At 35.9% G+C, this 15,311-nt stretch overlaps 2 protein-coding genes across 2 annotated transcripts; both read right to left on the bottom strand.

Annotated features, from left to right (window-relative positions):
- Window positions 1-6,377: 6,377 nt before the first annotated feature.
- Window positions 6,378-8,010, bottom strand: LOC133302575 (serine/threonine-protein phosphatase 7 long form homolog). The gene is made up of 4 exons (XM_061502380.1): window positions 7,478-8,010; window positions 7,282-7,360; window positions 6,800-7,192; window positions 6,378-6,737 (listed from the first exon to the last, which is right to left on the bottom strand). Exons 1-4 carry the CDS (start codon window positions 8,008-8,010, stop codon window positions 6,378-6,380), a joined length of 1,365 nt encoding a protein of 454 aa, XP_061358364.1.
- Window positions 8,011-10,639: 2,629 nt separating this feature from the next.
- Window positions 10,640-10,984, bottom strand: LOC133302506 (auxin-induced protein 6B-like). The gene has a single exon (XM_061502301.1). The coding sequence runs from the start codon at window positions 10,982-10,984 to the stop codon at window positions 10,706-10,708; it is 279 nt and encodes a 92-aa protein (XP_061358285.1). The 3' UTR covers window positions 10,640-10,705.
- Window positions 10,985-15,311: the final 4,327 nt, after the last annotated feature.

Genomic DNA, 15,311 nt, shown 5'->3' with positions numbered 1-15,311 from the left:
AAAAATAACCGATTTTTTTTGTTGAGACTATTACTTCTGGGTGTTAACATATTAGCGTAATTTATTTAATGAGCATTTGCATTTTGTATCGTATGCATAAATATGATGGTAGAAGAGGATGTCCCTGATAATGCATAAACATAAGAAATCACATGTTTGGTATCTGTTGAACTCATCCCTCCAATGATTGCTACAGAATGACACTGAATTAATAGCTTTTTCTTATTATAGGTACAAGCTGATCTTTTAATTTCATATTTGCTTGGTCTGTTTGTTACCTTGATTTTATTAGTGGCTGTTATAGTTAGCAATAAGTTGTATGCATTTTTTTTAGCCATCCTCATTTTAACATAGTCTACTATGGCGTATTTATTTTTTACATAACTCATCGAGTAGATAACTATATTTGATTTGCATAATATTGATCACTCTGGATAGCAGATTTTTGTTTATGGTTGATATTTGCAAAGTTCTGTGTCAATGCTGTAGTTTTTTCCACTCGAAATATAAAACAAGATACCAACACAGGTTTTTGTAAGTATAAGGTTTGCAGTGCGATTAACCAATCACGGCAGACGACAAATATTTTGTTCTTTTTCCCCCGGTCATCGCACAGGTAATTCACTAGTTTAGTTCTATACAGTTAAAAAAAGTGTAAATAGGTTAGGCTAGACTTTGGATTAAATAAGTTAGGCCTGTGGAAAAAAACTTACTCCTGACCTAGCCTGTTAGCTTGCGTAGGCCCAAATTACAAGTCTGGTCTGACCTATATTTTAAAAATAAAAAAGCCTAGACCTAGGCCTGTTAGCCTATCAAACATTCAATAATTAAAAATAACTAAAATAATATTACTTTATTATTCAAAATTATTAAAATAATAATTTTATTTAAAATAAATAATATAATATAAGCCGGCCTGTAGATTATAGGCCTGACATATACAAAAAGCCTATGACCTGCTTTCTAAATAGGTTTTTTTAAAAGTCTTGACCTGTTCTATTTAATTATTTGTAATAAGCCAAATCTGGCATAATATAGGCAAGACTGTAGGCTGGCCTAATCCATTTATATCCTAAAATATGGGTATCATTTAATTAATTTAATGACTTGACTAATCTTAATCTGAACTAATTTATAAAAAGACAGTTGGTGGTTAGGTTGTTTAATTCAGATTAATCCTCATTTAGTTCTAGTATTAATTTTTTTTTTTTTTTTGTCTTTTTGATATAAAGAAGACATTAAGTTTGAACTTGTAATTTTTTTTATTCCGAACTTAATTGTTTTTCTGAAGTGAACCTAATTATTTTTCAGAAGTGAGTCAGAAAAACTCAAACCACCCGATCAAGTTTGCTAATTAAAGTCCTCTTATTAGTTGTTAAAATATTGTTGTACTAGTTTATAGACATCTTCTAGCTTTTAGAAAATTGAAGCAAGAAAGACACAATACAACAAGAAGCAGATAAATAAGATTAGTGTTTACTTGTTACGCGGATGGATAGAGTTTGTCTTTGCCCCAGCTGTTTTCAGGTTGCCATAGAGTCTTCAAATATATGCTATGCATTAGTCCATGTAGGCCAAAAGAAAGGAACATAAATTTACGTATAATAATTGCAGTTTGGTATGGAGTGGATAGAGGAAATGGCCCATTACAGAAGGAAAAGATGCAATCATGCAATAACTGCAGTTTTCATTGATGTGGTATCACCACGAACAACCTTTAGTAGCCTGAAAATTAGATAGCCAATCGAAAATAGAGAAAAGAGAGGGCCTACCTAACACTGTTAATTAAGTAGTATTAATAACCTGTCTGTTAGTTACCAGCCCAATAATATTTTTTGAATTTTCTATACATGAAATTGGTACTCATGTCAGTGGCTCACAAATTAAAAAAGTTATTGTCAGTTCATTTAGAATCCTCATTGTCTACGAAATTATTACGGTATTCCCGTCGAACCATTGAGTCAATACGACGGAATAATCACAATCAGATAATGATTGTGACATGTGTATGAAAAAAAAAGAAAATAATTTTTTAATCCGAAAAATATCTTCAGTACTATAGTAATACTTACTGAAGACTCGGTACATCATTTATTCAATTTTAAAAATATAATATATTTGCTTTATTATTTTACCCTTCCTTGTATTGTTATTTTCTCTAAAACCATCACCATTTTTTTTTTTAGTACATAACTCATCACCATTTTTTACTTTTAAAAGAGTAGTACATACTACAGTAGCACCAAAGATGTGCTCTTGATTAAGTGTCACCTTTTTAATAAAAGGCCCACAGCTATACAGAAAATGCAGTATACACGACAGTGCATATACAAAATTTGAAGGAGAAAAAGACAAAATAATCGAAACAGATTAACTTGTTTATGTTGTTAAATCTTAGAAAGTGTACGACTCAAAATTATTATATGCTTTCTCAAGAAATGAAGGAACCGCGAATTAGTACTTGCTTTGCTTGTTTGGAATGAAACTCCTTGTCTATCTATTATTTTTTATATATAAATTAGTCGGGTTTGAAGGTAAGAAAATTAAAATAATGTATTTAAATTAAATAATTACGTATTTAATGTTGTTTCGTAAAAAATTACACATTTACTGCACAATGTGACGCCCTATTGGGGCGTCACATGTGACGCCCAAAACTAGCGTCACATGTGTGCTCTATATATTTCCTCACCCCCTCCATTCAATTCACACCTCTTCTCTCACTCTTCATATCTTTCTTCTCCACCAACATTCCTTTATCTTTAATTTAGTATTTGAATTTTAGTTGTAATTCTATTTAAAAATGAGCTCAAATCCTGATTCTGTTCGTGTTGTGTTATATTACAATGGTAGGAAGGTAGAAGGTCGACGAGGTGTCATATTCGAAGGTGAAAAAAGGCCGACACGTATCCAACGCAACACAACCATTGGCGAACTGCATCAGAGAATTCGGCAGAAGTTAAGTCTTCAAGATAACCAATGTATCACTGAGATCACGACAAGGGTGTGACAAGGTGATAAATACATTAGTTTGAAAATGCTTGACGATGAAGACTTGGAGATGGCAATGGAAGAATTTTGCAACCAGTCAAGGACAGATTTTCTAGAGTTGTATGTCGACATCGTTGCAACGGAGAATGCTCCCATACCGGTGAGGTCAGTTTATTTAAATTCTCCTCGTCTTCCAGCTTCTCCTGCCGCTCATGCGTCTCCAGTTGGTAACTTTTCTGAGGGAGATGAAAATGATCCGACTTGGGAAATGCACGACGAAGATGACGATGAAAATATGGCAATGGAAGAACATCTTCTGGCGGAGGATGCTAGTGCTTCAGAAGGAGATGAATCTCGTGAGATGGGTGCGTCTGAAATTCCAATATTCCATCAACCAGTCGTCGCGCAAATGCCGCAGTTGAATGACGTTGCGTCTGCTCCGTTTGGTATTCCACAAGAAGGTAATTGTTCCCATTTGTATACTGCGTGAATAAATAACTGATTTAATACCTGAATTAGTAAGTTCGTATTAAAAAATTATAATCCGCAATTGCAGGTGACACAGATGTTATTCCTTTTTGGGAAGGAATTCCGCATTATTCTTACATTGATTGGAGTTATCAGAGCGAACAGGAATCATGTACTGATGGTTCGGTGTCTGGATCGGCTTCAATACAAGGTCCGTGGCAACTGGGTGACATGTTATTTGTCAATCAAGAATTTGCGACAAAAAAAGATGTCCAAATGGCACTTAAGCACAACCTTATTAGGGAGCATCAAGAAGCCATTGTAATTGAGAGCACGCCTGCAAAGTTGTCCATGAAATGTTGTGCATACGATCAAGGTTGTCTGTGGCGCGTAAGGGCGATCAAACCGGTGTTTCGTGAAAATTGGAAAATAACGAGATGGGGTGGAAAACACGAATGTGTGAATGAGCACATTTCCCAGGGTCATAGACAGCTCGATGCGGACGTTATTGCAGATCTCGTGATAGGTACCTTTTTGTATTTTAGATGTGTGATTGAACACAAATGTGTAATTAAATTCGTTCAATGTTATCGAGGCACTGATATCCTCTTCAATGTAGGGATGATAAAGTCTGAACCATCTGTGTCAATCTCTTTGGTGCAAGAAAGGATAACTGCTAAATATGGCTTTCAAGTTTCCTACAGAAAGGCGTGGTATGCGAAGCAGAAAGCGATGGCAATTCTGTACGATGATCGGGAGGAATCGTATGCTTTTTTACCAAGGTGGTGCGAATACATGCTTCGCTTTTCTCCAGGTTCATTTTATCATATACAAACTAATGATCTTTATGCCGAGCAGAGCTTAGTTTCTGGAAAAAAGGTTTTTCATTGCATTTTTTGGACGTTTAGACAGTGTTGTGAGGCGTTCAAATTTGCCAAACCCGTCATCCAAATTGATGGAACATATTTATATGGAAAGTACAAAGGGAAATTGTTGGTGGCCACAGCCCAAGATGGTAATAATGAATGTTTACCGATCGCATTTGCCATCGTAGAAGGCGAAACTTTAGAAGCATGGGATTATTTTCTCGTTAATATTCGTGCTCATGTGACTACGATGTCAAACATATGTTTGATATCCGATCGGCATCGAAGCATAATATCTGCTGTGAAAAATAACCCTACTTGGCAGCCGCCAAATGCGTATCACGTATTCTGTATTCGTCATATTGCAAGCAACTTCAATCAAAAGTTTCGAAATGAAGATTTGAAGCGGATGTTAAAGAATTTAGGTATACTCATTGACTGAATGCGTAATTATTTCTTTCCATTATGAATGTCAATTTATGTTTAATTCGTTTATGTCCAATTTGTGCAGGTTATACTCCAGCAATGGTTGATTTTGAAAGGAATCTTGCGAGTTTCCGTGAAAGTAGTCCTCAAATTGCTGAGTGGATAGATGCGATTCCTAAGGAAAAGTGGTCGCGTGCCTACGATATTGAAGGACGGAGGTACGGTCATATGACAACAAATTTGGCTGAATCTGTCAATAGGGTTTTGAAGGGGGCCAGAAATATGCCTATAACAGCATTGGTTAAGCATACATATAGCAGATTGGTTGCATATTTTGTTGAGAGAGGAACAAATGCTCTTGCACAACTTCAATCAGCTCATCGTCACTCCAAACATGTTGTTGAATTGGTCAAGAAGAACCAGGTAGATGCAACAGGCCACCATGTTCGTGCATACAATGTTGAACATACTGTATTCGAGGTTGACGCAGGTTGGGAACGTTCATATTCTGTCAACCTCCCACAGAGATACTGTCAGTGTGGAAAGTTTAAGGCCTTTAAGTATCCATGTAGTCACGTCGTTGCTGCTGCGTTAAGTGTTAGGCAGAGTGCGTTCACTTACGTTGACGACGTCTTCTTGATAACTAACTTGGTCGAGGCTTATTCTTTTCCGTGGGAGCCAATCGGAAACGAGGAAGCAATACCTGAAATTAGTGGTGCAAAGATTATTCCTGATTCTACTATGTTGCGTGCAAAAGGTCGTCCAAAGTCAACTCGCATCCGCAACGAGATGGATGAAGTTGAGACAAGCCAGAGCCGTATCAGGTGTGGACTTTGCAAGGAACGCGGCCATAATCATCGGCGATGTCCAAGTCGTGGGAGAAACGAATGATTTGCATATTATGTAATTATTTTGTTGTTGGTTATGTTATTGCATGAATTGTAATGTCCGTTATGTTGGACTTTTTACTTTCCGTTTATGTATGTTTTTAATCTTGTATTATTAATTAGCTGATGCTGTTAGTTACCGTGATATAAATGCGCAAAGAACGATAACCAAAACATAAATAATAACGCATAGTGAATAGTCCAAATAATATAATAATGTAGTGTCCACAAAATAACAACATGCTACACTAATATGACATATACAAAAGAACAAAATAATAACAATATGAAACAGTCCACAACATAGTGAATACTCAAAATGACAATGAAACTAGGACCACGGTGGCCATGGCCTATGTCGTGCATCCCTATCTGGCAGTATACGTCTGTCCCAGACTGGGTCACCCTGATGCTCCTGTGGAGGTGGAGTGTGGAAGTCATCCATCGCCGCACGAATGAAATCATCTGATGGTCCTGCACTGCTGCCCGACACATCAAAAGGGGTGTGTCCCTGACTGTGAGAATCCGTGGCTAGAGTCTCCCACTGTCATGGCTCTCTGCAACAAGGCCTACAGAGCGATACAACTCCATCGTGTCCTCTGCAGACCAAAAGGGGTAATCGACATCAAGTCCCTGTGAATAGGGCTGGAAATCAGGCTGTGAGGATGCCGGATCCGCTCCTGCCATAGCCATCGGACTAGCCTGGAAAACTGGCTCCTGCCCTAGGACCTGCCTCATACTACGATCCGTGATGATAAATCGGCTGTGAACCGTAAGTAGGACCAAATGCTGGAGGTCTAAACCATCCCTTAGTCTCGACCACTGGTTTAGGTGCCATAATCGGGACAGGCTCAGCAGCAACTCTCTCACGTGTACGTCCTAATCCGCGTCCCTCCCGTCTATAACGAGGAACATCCACGATCAACTGAGGATCAGGCTGAGTCTGCACGGGGGGTGCCTCAGGTCCAGGCTCATCAACTCGTGAACTCTCACGAAACATCCCAATAATCCGGCCTATCTCCTCGTGGATATACTGTAGTCCAAATCGAGGAAACTCCTCCGCCGTTGTTGCATGATACAGCATTTCAAGACCGTCAATCTGCATATTACGAAAAAAATGTTAGAAATGTGAAACAAATGTAAAATAAGTACAAAACTCACCATGCGCCCTATCTTTGCTGCCCTCCGAGATATGTAGCGCTTTCCCTTCTCTCTGTACCACTCCATGTACGCATGATTAGGTGACATCAAACCATATAATGGAGGTGGCAGTACAATATGCTGAATCCTAGTATTCCATCGATCAATGTGAGCCCTGAGCTTACGTCTCCAGTTCTCTTCAACCTTCCCCCGTAGAGTATGATCATATATTCCTCTCAATTTTCTAGATTTTTCCGGGATGGGTTGATTAAGACCGAACTGTCGCATGCACCTATCCGATTGACATGCCTCAACTGTGTGGAAGTAGATAATAGGTGTGGGAGCAAGCCACAGATACTGCTGCTCTGGAGTCACGTCAGGCCACTCATATTCTATATATGGCTGCCACACCACCTACAAACAAAATGTGAAACAATATATAGAGTTACAAAAAAAATAAACCCATAGACAAATAACAACACCGTAAGTATCTAACACCAAACCTCATCTCTACAGAGTGTGTCCAATGTTGCCCGATAATGGGTGACCTCATGAGGTTTAAACTTTTGTACAACATTAAACCTGTCAATCAAAAACATTATCAACCATACATAATCGTCCAAAGTCAAGAAGTATACAGTTAGTACATACATTATTAACCATACATTATCGAAATCAAATGAAGTAAATAAATCATACCGGCATCCATAATGTGTGCCCGACTCTGGATGAGGAGGAAGGGGTGGAGCAATGGGTGGGAATCGTATCCATGCCCAAATTTGAAGGAGAATATGGCAACCACCCATGTCGCTTCGACGGGCATCTGTCACTTCACACAAATTCCTGAACAAGTGTGTCAAAACTGCAGATCCCCAGCTGAATCGGCCAATGTCCTCAAATCCTCCACCTAGCAACGGGACAAGCCGGCAACCAAAATTGCTACCTCCAGACTTGTCCGCCAGCAACCAAGTCCCCAACATCCGGGCAATGTGGGCTTTTGTGAAGTAGATCTCGGCAGCATGATTCCCTTCATGATCAGTCCACCGGGTATAATGTCGATCCAAGAATGAGATGCAGAGGTCGCCAGAATGATGGAACTCACCGGCCTCTGGAACATGTCCAAAAACAGCAGCACAAGCAGCGTGCCAATCCTCAGAGGTCGATCCGATGACGACAGTACCGTCGGTCGGCAAGCCCAGGATGCCTGCCACATCTTGTAAGGTGATCGTCATCTCACCTTGGGTCATGTGAAAGGTATGTGTCTCTGGTCTCCACCTCTCGACCAGAGCACTAATTAAAAATGTATCTATCTGTGATAAATTACGCAGTTATCACGTGTTAACTAATTTTATTAAATAATTACATAAATACAAAACGACATAAATAACATACCTGGATATGTTGCATCCTGGCAACATGTATGAAACCCGCCTGTCTGAGGTACTCTTCCACAACCTGTGGAATAGCACCGGTAGGTGGGCCCCCTTGTGGCTTCCCACGCCTAGTCTTAATCTTTCTTACATGCTCAGTATTCCACACTCGCTGTGAAATATGACCTTTCTGCGTCCTCTGACGAAGGACCTCCCACCTGTACGGTCCAGGTATGATCCACATGCTGGGATCGGTGGGCTCTACATCCGAATCAGATCCCGAAGAAGATGATGACTCAGCCATTATCCTCAACTAACTACAAAGTTATGCACTCCCGCATTAATAACATCATACATACGAAATTTACAAAGTCTCTAACACTATTTATAAATCACTAATTAATATGCTAAACCCTAATACATAATTAAAAATCAGTAATAATAATAACTACGTAATAAATACAAAGTTATTTACAAAGTCTCTAACACTATTTATAAATCACTAATTAATATGCTAAACCCTAATACAAAGTTATGCACTCCCGCATTAATAACATCATACATACGAAATTTACAAAGTCTCTAACACTATTTATAAATCACTAATTAATATGCTAAACCCTAATACATAATTAAAATCAGTAATAATAATAACTACGTAATAATAATATTACTATATCATTACAACATTCATAGCATGACACAAAATTTCTAAGTGACTATCCTAATGTTCCAAGTCTCTAATATACAATCAATCCTAACATGTATTACTAACTAGCACTGTAATTTAAATGTATACATATGAGGTATTATGACCTTACCTACGTTGGCAGAGCTTCGCTACGAACCGCGGTTAGAGAGAGGTTGGAGAGAGGTTAGAGAGGTAAATGAGTAAGGAGTGAAAAAAGGAAAGTGGGGTATATATAGGTTGCACATGAGACGCCCTCTTTGAGCGTCACATGTGACGCCCCAGTGAGGCGTCTTCTCTAGGAGAGAGACGCCTCACTGGGGCGTCACCTGTGACGCCCAAAGAGGGCGTCTCATTGTGCAAGAGATATGTAATTTTTAACAAAACAACATTAAATGCATAATTATTTTAATTAATTACATTATTTTAATTTTTTTGCCCGGGTTTGAGTTGGGTCGAGTACGAAAAAAAGTGAAAACTTAATTTCATTCCACTCCTTAACTGTACAAATTATTAATAAATTAAAATTATTTATTTTATCCTAAAAAGAATAAAAATACAATTAAAAGTAAAATCAATAAAATAAATCAAACCAAATATAATTATTTGCATAGGTATTAAATTGTGAAAATTCTAATTTTGATTTTATGTGAAAATTCTCCCGGAAAGAATTCCTATAAAAGTCTCGATCTTACGTATCCTTTGATATAACGAAAACTTAAATTGGACATATCTTGATATAATAGGAACTTAAAATAATATCATTTTTTTTAAAATATATTCATAAACTATTTAAATTAGTGAATCAATTTAATTATTTCTTAACAGCATTTGATCAATTTCCTAAAAAAGGGGCAATATCTTCAAATGGTTCAAGTTTAGGTAAACATTCAATTTGTGAAAAACCCGGGATTAGCAATTAGCATATCATTTGTTGGGGCCGTAGCCAGAACCAAGGAACATGTCCAAGTGAAGAACCGGTTATCATATGGAAATTGGACCCCTCTTACATGACCCCGGGCATCAGTTGTATGGAGCTGCTACCAGGCACCAGCAACCCAATGAAGCCCATCATGCCATTACAACAAGTGGGAGTGCTGTGAATAAATATATACAAATGTAATTATTTATTTATCACCAAATGTGTGAATCAACGGATAAGGAATTATTCTAAATTAATCGGTGGTGTTTCACAAGATTTACAAAAGCAAAGTAGGCCATGGTAAATAATGTGACCAGTCCTACAATATCAAAGAAATAAGATAATACTAATGCTTATTCTTCACTCAGGAAATGCAATTATTTAATTTATTTAAAAAATAAAATTAGCTATTTTGATATTGAATTTGGTTATTAATGTATAGTTAACAATTTATTTAAATTTGATACATTAAGAATGATTACATATTATGATTTAAATTAACATAATTTTTTTTTATCTAAATAGTTTTTTTTTTATCTAAGCTCATTAGGTTCTTTTATTCATAATTTTTTGTAACGGCCCATATAATTCATTCATAATCATTAAATCATAATAGTTAATTGCATCTTTCACTTTTTCTACAACATGGAGGGAAAATTCAATTTTATGAAAGAAAATAATCTTTATTTTATCATCTATAGATTATAAACTGAACATTCAGCTTATTACGCGATTTTAATTTTCACATTGATATTTGAAGGGAAAATAAGAGAAATAAGATAAGTTTCATAAACTTCTCATTCAGATGAACATTTTTACATTTCCCCAAGTAGGATAACAAAAATAAAAAATAAAAAAAGGAGAAAATATTTTCAAGGTAAGGAATTGTGTTACAAAAATTATGTTAATAGCAGCTATCTGCGTCAGTCTTATCTTCATGGTGTTAATTAGCATCTATTCATGCGAGAAGTGATATCTAAGAACACATGTTCGCTGCAAGGAATTGTGAGGCCACCCATGGGATGGTCATATCCAAACTCTTCCTCAGCTTGGCTTAACAAGTCTTGGAAAGAAGATTGGTTCAAGTATGAAACGGGGATCACAAACCGCTTCATTTCCTCTCCAACATAGACTCCAAGAGAGCCCTTTGGCACGTCCACAACTTTTATAGATGTTTGGTTTGCATTAAATGATGCCCTTCTCATACCAGGTAAACGAAAACCCATTGTTTTATATGTTTGGAGACTTGACAAGAGAATGGTCTAAAACAAAGACTTGTAAATAAGATGCAACTTTCAGTATGTGAATGACTTGTGTTGGTTCTAAATGCTTGCGGCAATGAATATATATAGATAAAGGGATATGTAAAAAACTGTTGGCTTCTTGAATGATTGGTGGTAGAGGGCTATGAGATGAGAGTCATATGGGACCTACTGAGAGACAAGGGCATATAAGAGGTCACATGTTCTTGTCTTAGGGACTTTCTCAAGGGTCACCATGTTATAGTTGATAATGGTTCTCCTGTTTCCTCCTAACAATACTCTATGATCTATAGCTATCCATTGCCATATAATTTGTCAGGCAGATATATATTACTTACCAGCTGAACATCTCATCAAGTTGCGTTATCTAAATGAAGAAAACATGTCTAAAGCATGTTTACCAAAATGTGGAGTACCAATCAATGTATGAACAAATTAAATATCAGGCTTCACTTAGACATCTCTCATTTGGTTGCAAGTGGATGCTCTATATATATTGGCCATTGTTTGATAGAGGCCTCTAAGACAACACCACGTGATATCTTCTCTGTATGCCTGCGAAGATGTGTTCTTAGATATTACTTATCGAATGAATAGGTGCTAATTAACACCATGAGGATAAGACTGACACAGATCATGTATTAACATGGAAAAACTTCATTTTCACCCGTTGTGGTTTTATGATTTATCATTTGACTCTCTGTGGTTTTAAACTTATCATTTAGAGTCATTGTGCTTAAATAATTTATCATTAAACCCCTTGTGGCTTCAAACTTTCACTTAGATACCTTGTGATTAGAAAAATTTTCACTTAGACAAATTGTAGTTACGAAAATAAAAAATTTAAAAATAAATATTTAAAATAGATGTTCTCTCTTTTTTATTTTATATCCTCACCTAATGCATTTAGGGTTTAAAAAATAAAAATGAATTTTTAAAAAATTCACTTATTTTTATCAAGAAAATAAATTCAATTCAAATCAAATATTATTTTATTTTATCTATGTTTTACCCTATATCATTATAAAATTATCTAAAGAAAATAAATATCTTATTTTAATAATACATATTTAATTTATCTAAAATAATATATTTTTTAATTTCAAATATATTTAAAAGAATAAGATAATTTATAAATTAATTTCTGAATAAATAACTTGAAATATTTTAAACCATAAATACATTACATGAGGATATAAAATAAAAAAGAGAGAAAATTTATTCTTAAAAATATTTATTTTTTAAACCACAAGGTGTCTAAGTGCAAATTTTTGTAACCACATGGGGTCTAAGTGAAAATTTGAAACCATAGAGGGTTAAATGACAAAAATATTCCAGCACAGTGGGTCTAACTGATAAGTTTAAAACCACAAGGGGTCAAATGATAAATCACAAAACTACAATAGTGAAATTGAAGTTTTCCCTAACATAAATTTTGTAACACAGACTCTTACTTTGAAAATGTTGGGTATGACTTATACTTCACGCTCAGATAAGGATTGAGATCAGTAGAATGCCAATCTGGATTAGGATTTTCTAAATCCTATTTATATTATCTTGTAAACTGAGTTACTTGTAAAGAATGTTGATGAGACAAATATAATACAGACAATCTGGACGTAACCTATATTGAGCAAGATAAATCGTTATGTCAAATCTCTCTTCCCTTTCTCTTTTTTGTTTTCAATTTCCAACAGAAAATATATTCTCCCTTTTTTGTTATCCTACTTGGGGAAGTGTAAAAATGTTCATCTGAATGAGAAGTATAGGAACATTAACGTATTTATCTCATTTTCAAATATCAAGGTGAAGATGTGGTCGTCCAATGCGGATCATCTCACAATTCCCTGCAAGGAAGATGTGTTCTTAGATATTATAGCATCTCGCTTGAGGTATAGTTCTCATATCATCTTGCATAAGAGTAAGATTGAATAGTTGAGACAAACATTGTACAGAAGGCATTTCTTTTTCCATTTTGCTTTCCTCCAAATGTTATAAAAAATGTCATCTGAGTGATACACATGCTGCACAAGCACAAATACCATCTTGCATATGCTCTTAATTACAAATTTTTTACAACATGGATCCCAAAATGTTGACCTCAATATCTTGACTCTCTGAAATTCTTATTGATATCCCTGTATGCACAGCAGTGACTATCGGTTAATGCAAATAACCTTTTTTTTTTGGTGAAACAACACAACAGGGTCAACGACCCAAATTAAACGTTTACGTAACTCATTTGACTTTTCTAAATTGAGCCTACATCTTTCTTACTATATCTTCTTTCCTCATCACGCATCCTCCTTTGACTTTTCTAGCTATCAACCAGGCAAGTACGAAATTAATTACAAGCCACTTAGCTGTTGAAGCCTACAGAAATGGAGACAATGCGTTAGGCATATAATATCGTGCTTGAAGAATTTATATTGTAGCAAATGGTGGTAGCTGTGCATGGAATATGAGGAGGTGGAGATGAGAGCATGTGTTCGATTCTCTCCAGTATCATTTTTGGGAAGGGTTTAAAGCAATGTTATTAAAACCGGTTCGGTCATTGACTCGGTCAATGTACTGAGTCAGTGAGTCACTGGTTCAACCGCATGACCCGGTAATTATATTTAATTTTATAATTTATATTAAAAAATTATAAATATACTCAAATATCTAAAAATAATAATAAATATTTCAAATATTTTAATATAAAAATAATAAATCACATATTATTATCCAATAAAGGATCAAATAAAAATATCGTGATATGGGGCTTTAAATTCAGAAAATGACATCTCTAACTATAAATCAAATCAAAATTTTCTGCATAATGCACAATTGAGATAATATTAGTGTTGTAAGTACATAACTTATGTAAGTCAATTAGCAAAAAAAATTCAAATACGTCCATTATGATTTTATTTTTTTTGAAAAAAGAAATTTGGATTTTTTTTAGGACCGAGCTGGGTCACCGGTTTTCATGAAAATCGACCGGGTCGCACCGGTTCTGATGCATGGCCGGTCCGTTGCTTCAACCGGACCGGTAATATGACCGGTTTACCGGTTCCTGGGTCGATCCGGCCGGGTTGGTCCGGTTTTAATAACTATGGTTTAAAGCATTAATCCTAGACCCGCAAAAAACTCCACAAGACTTACTTAAGTATTAATTAAATCAAAAGGGGTGTGAGGATCGAACTCGTGACATTAAGGCTCTGATACCATGTAAAGAACCAATTCAACCAAAAAGCTTAAGCTGTTGGGTGATACTATATTAATTGTTTTATATATCTCTAACACATTCTCTCACATGAGAGTCTACTGGGCTTGAAAAGTACATAATATACAGTCCACCTACTTATGCTAAGAAACTCCATCAGACTTAATTAAGAGAGGTGAGAATTGAACCCTTACCAAGAATATCACATAACGAACCAATAGCGGACTCTTGCGCGAGGGGATTTATTATAGATATATAAAACCATTAAAGAGGCCTTCATTTAACAGCTTAAGCTTTTGAGTTGAAGTGGTTTCTTTACATATCTAATGGCAAAAAAGTTTATCATCCAAGTGATGGTCTCACAAAATCCCACGATGAATAGAATTACTTGTGAGAATTGCATCTAATCCTTAAAAAATAAAAATGTTTCACCATACATGCAACATCAGTTATCTGTAGTCCTGTTCGGGAGCATTGAGTTCTTCCAGAGATGACGTAAAGCATTTTGTGTATTATGAAATAAACAAGGAATTTAAATATCTTACAACTTGTAGAAATTATAATCTTCAGCTTGCATCAATTGATATTTAGCTCTGTCTTTGTGCCTTGTTCTCTCATGGCTCACGGTGCCAAATCATTACTAACCGGCAATTTGCTACCCCAATAAAGATTTTCATTTTCATTGACAGAAAATAGGATTTGGGAAGAAAGACTTGATTGGTTTAAGATTCAGTAGCAGGAGCAAGACAAAAAGGTTAATCTGAGAAGTGTGGGATGTGGTCATATTTTCTTCCAGGGTGTAAAACTTAAATAAAACTGATTTTCCCACCTCACAACAATGTCTCAGTCACAAATTAACTTATATGTTGCATTGTACTTGTTCAGTTAGATAAATTGGGATCCTGAATCCTGATGGAGGCTTACAATCAGAAGAACTTTCCGTGCTCTTCACAAGGACTTGTTGTGCAAGTTGTTCTGACAAAGAGTGGCATTAATTTTGACTTGAAACATTATAGTATGCAACCATTGAATTTAATCTCCTAGCAGACTGCTAATGTGCAAATATTTATTATGATTAATCCA

The sequence above is a fragment of the Gastrolobium bilobum genome, unplaced genomic scaffold (assembly GCF_033153095.1).
Source record: "Gastrolobium bilobum isolate Gb01-03AN ecotype WA unplaced genomic scaffold, APGP_CSIRO_Gbil_v1 utg25720, whole genome shotgun sequence".
Taxonomy (NCBI): Eukaryota; Viridiplantae; Streptophyta; class Magnoliopsida; order Fabales; family Fabaceae; genus Gastrolobium; species Gastrolobium bilobum.
This window is presented reverse-complemented; position numbering and strand designations above follow the sequence as displayed.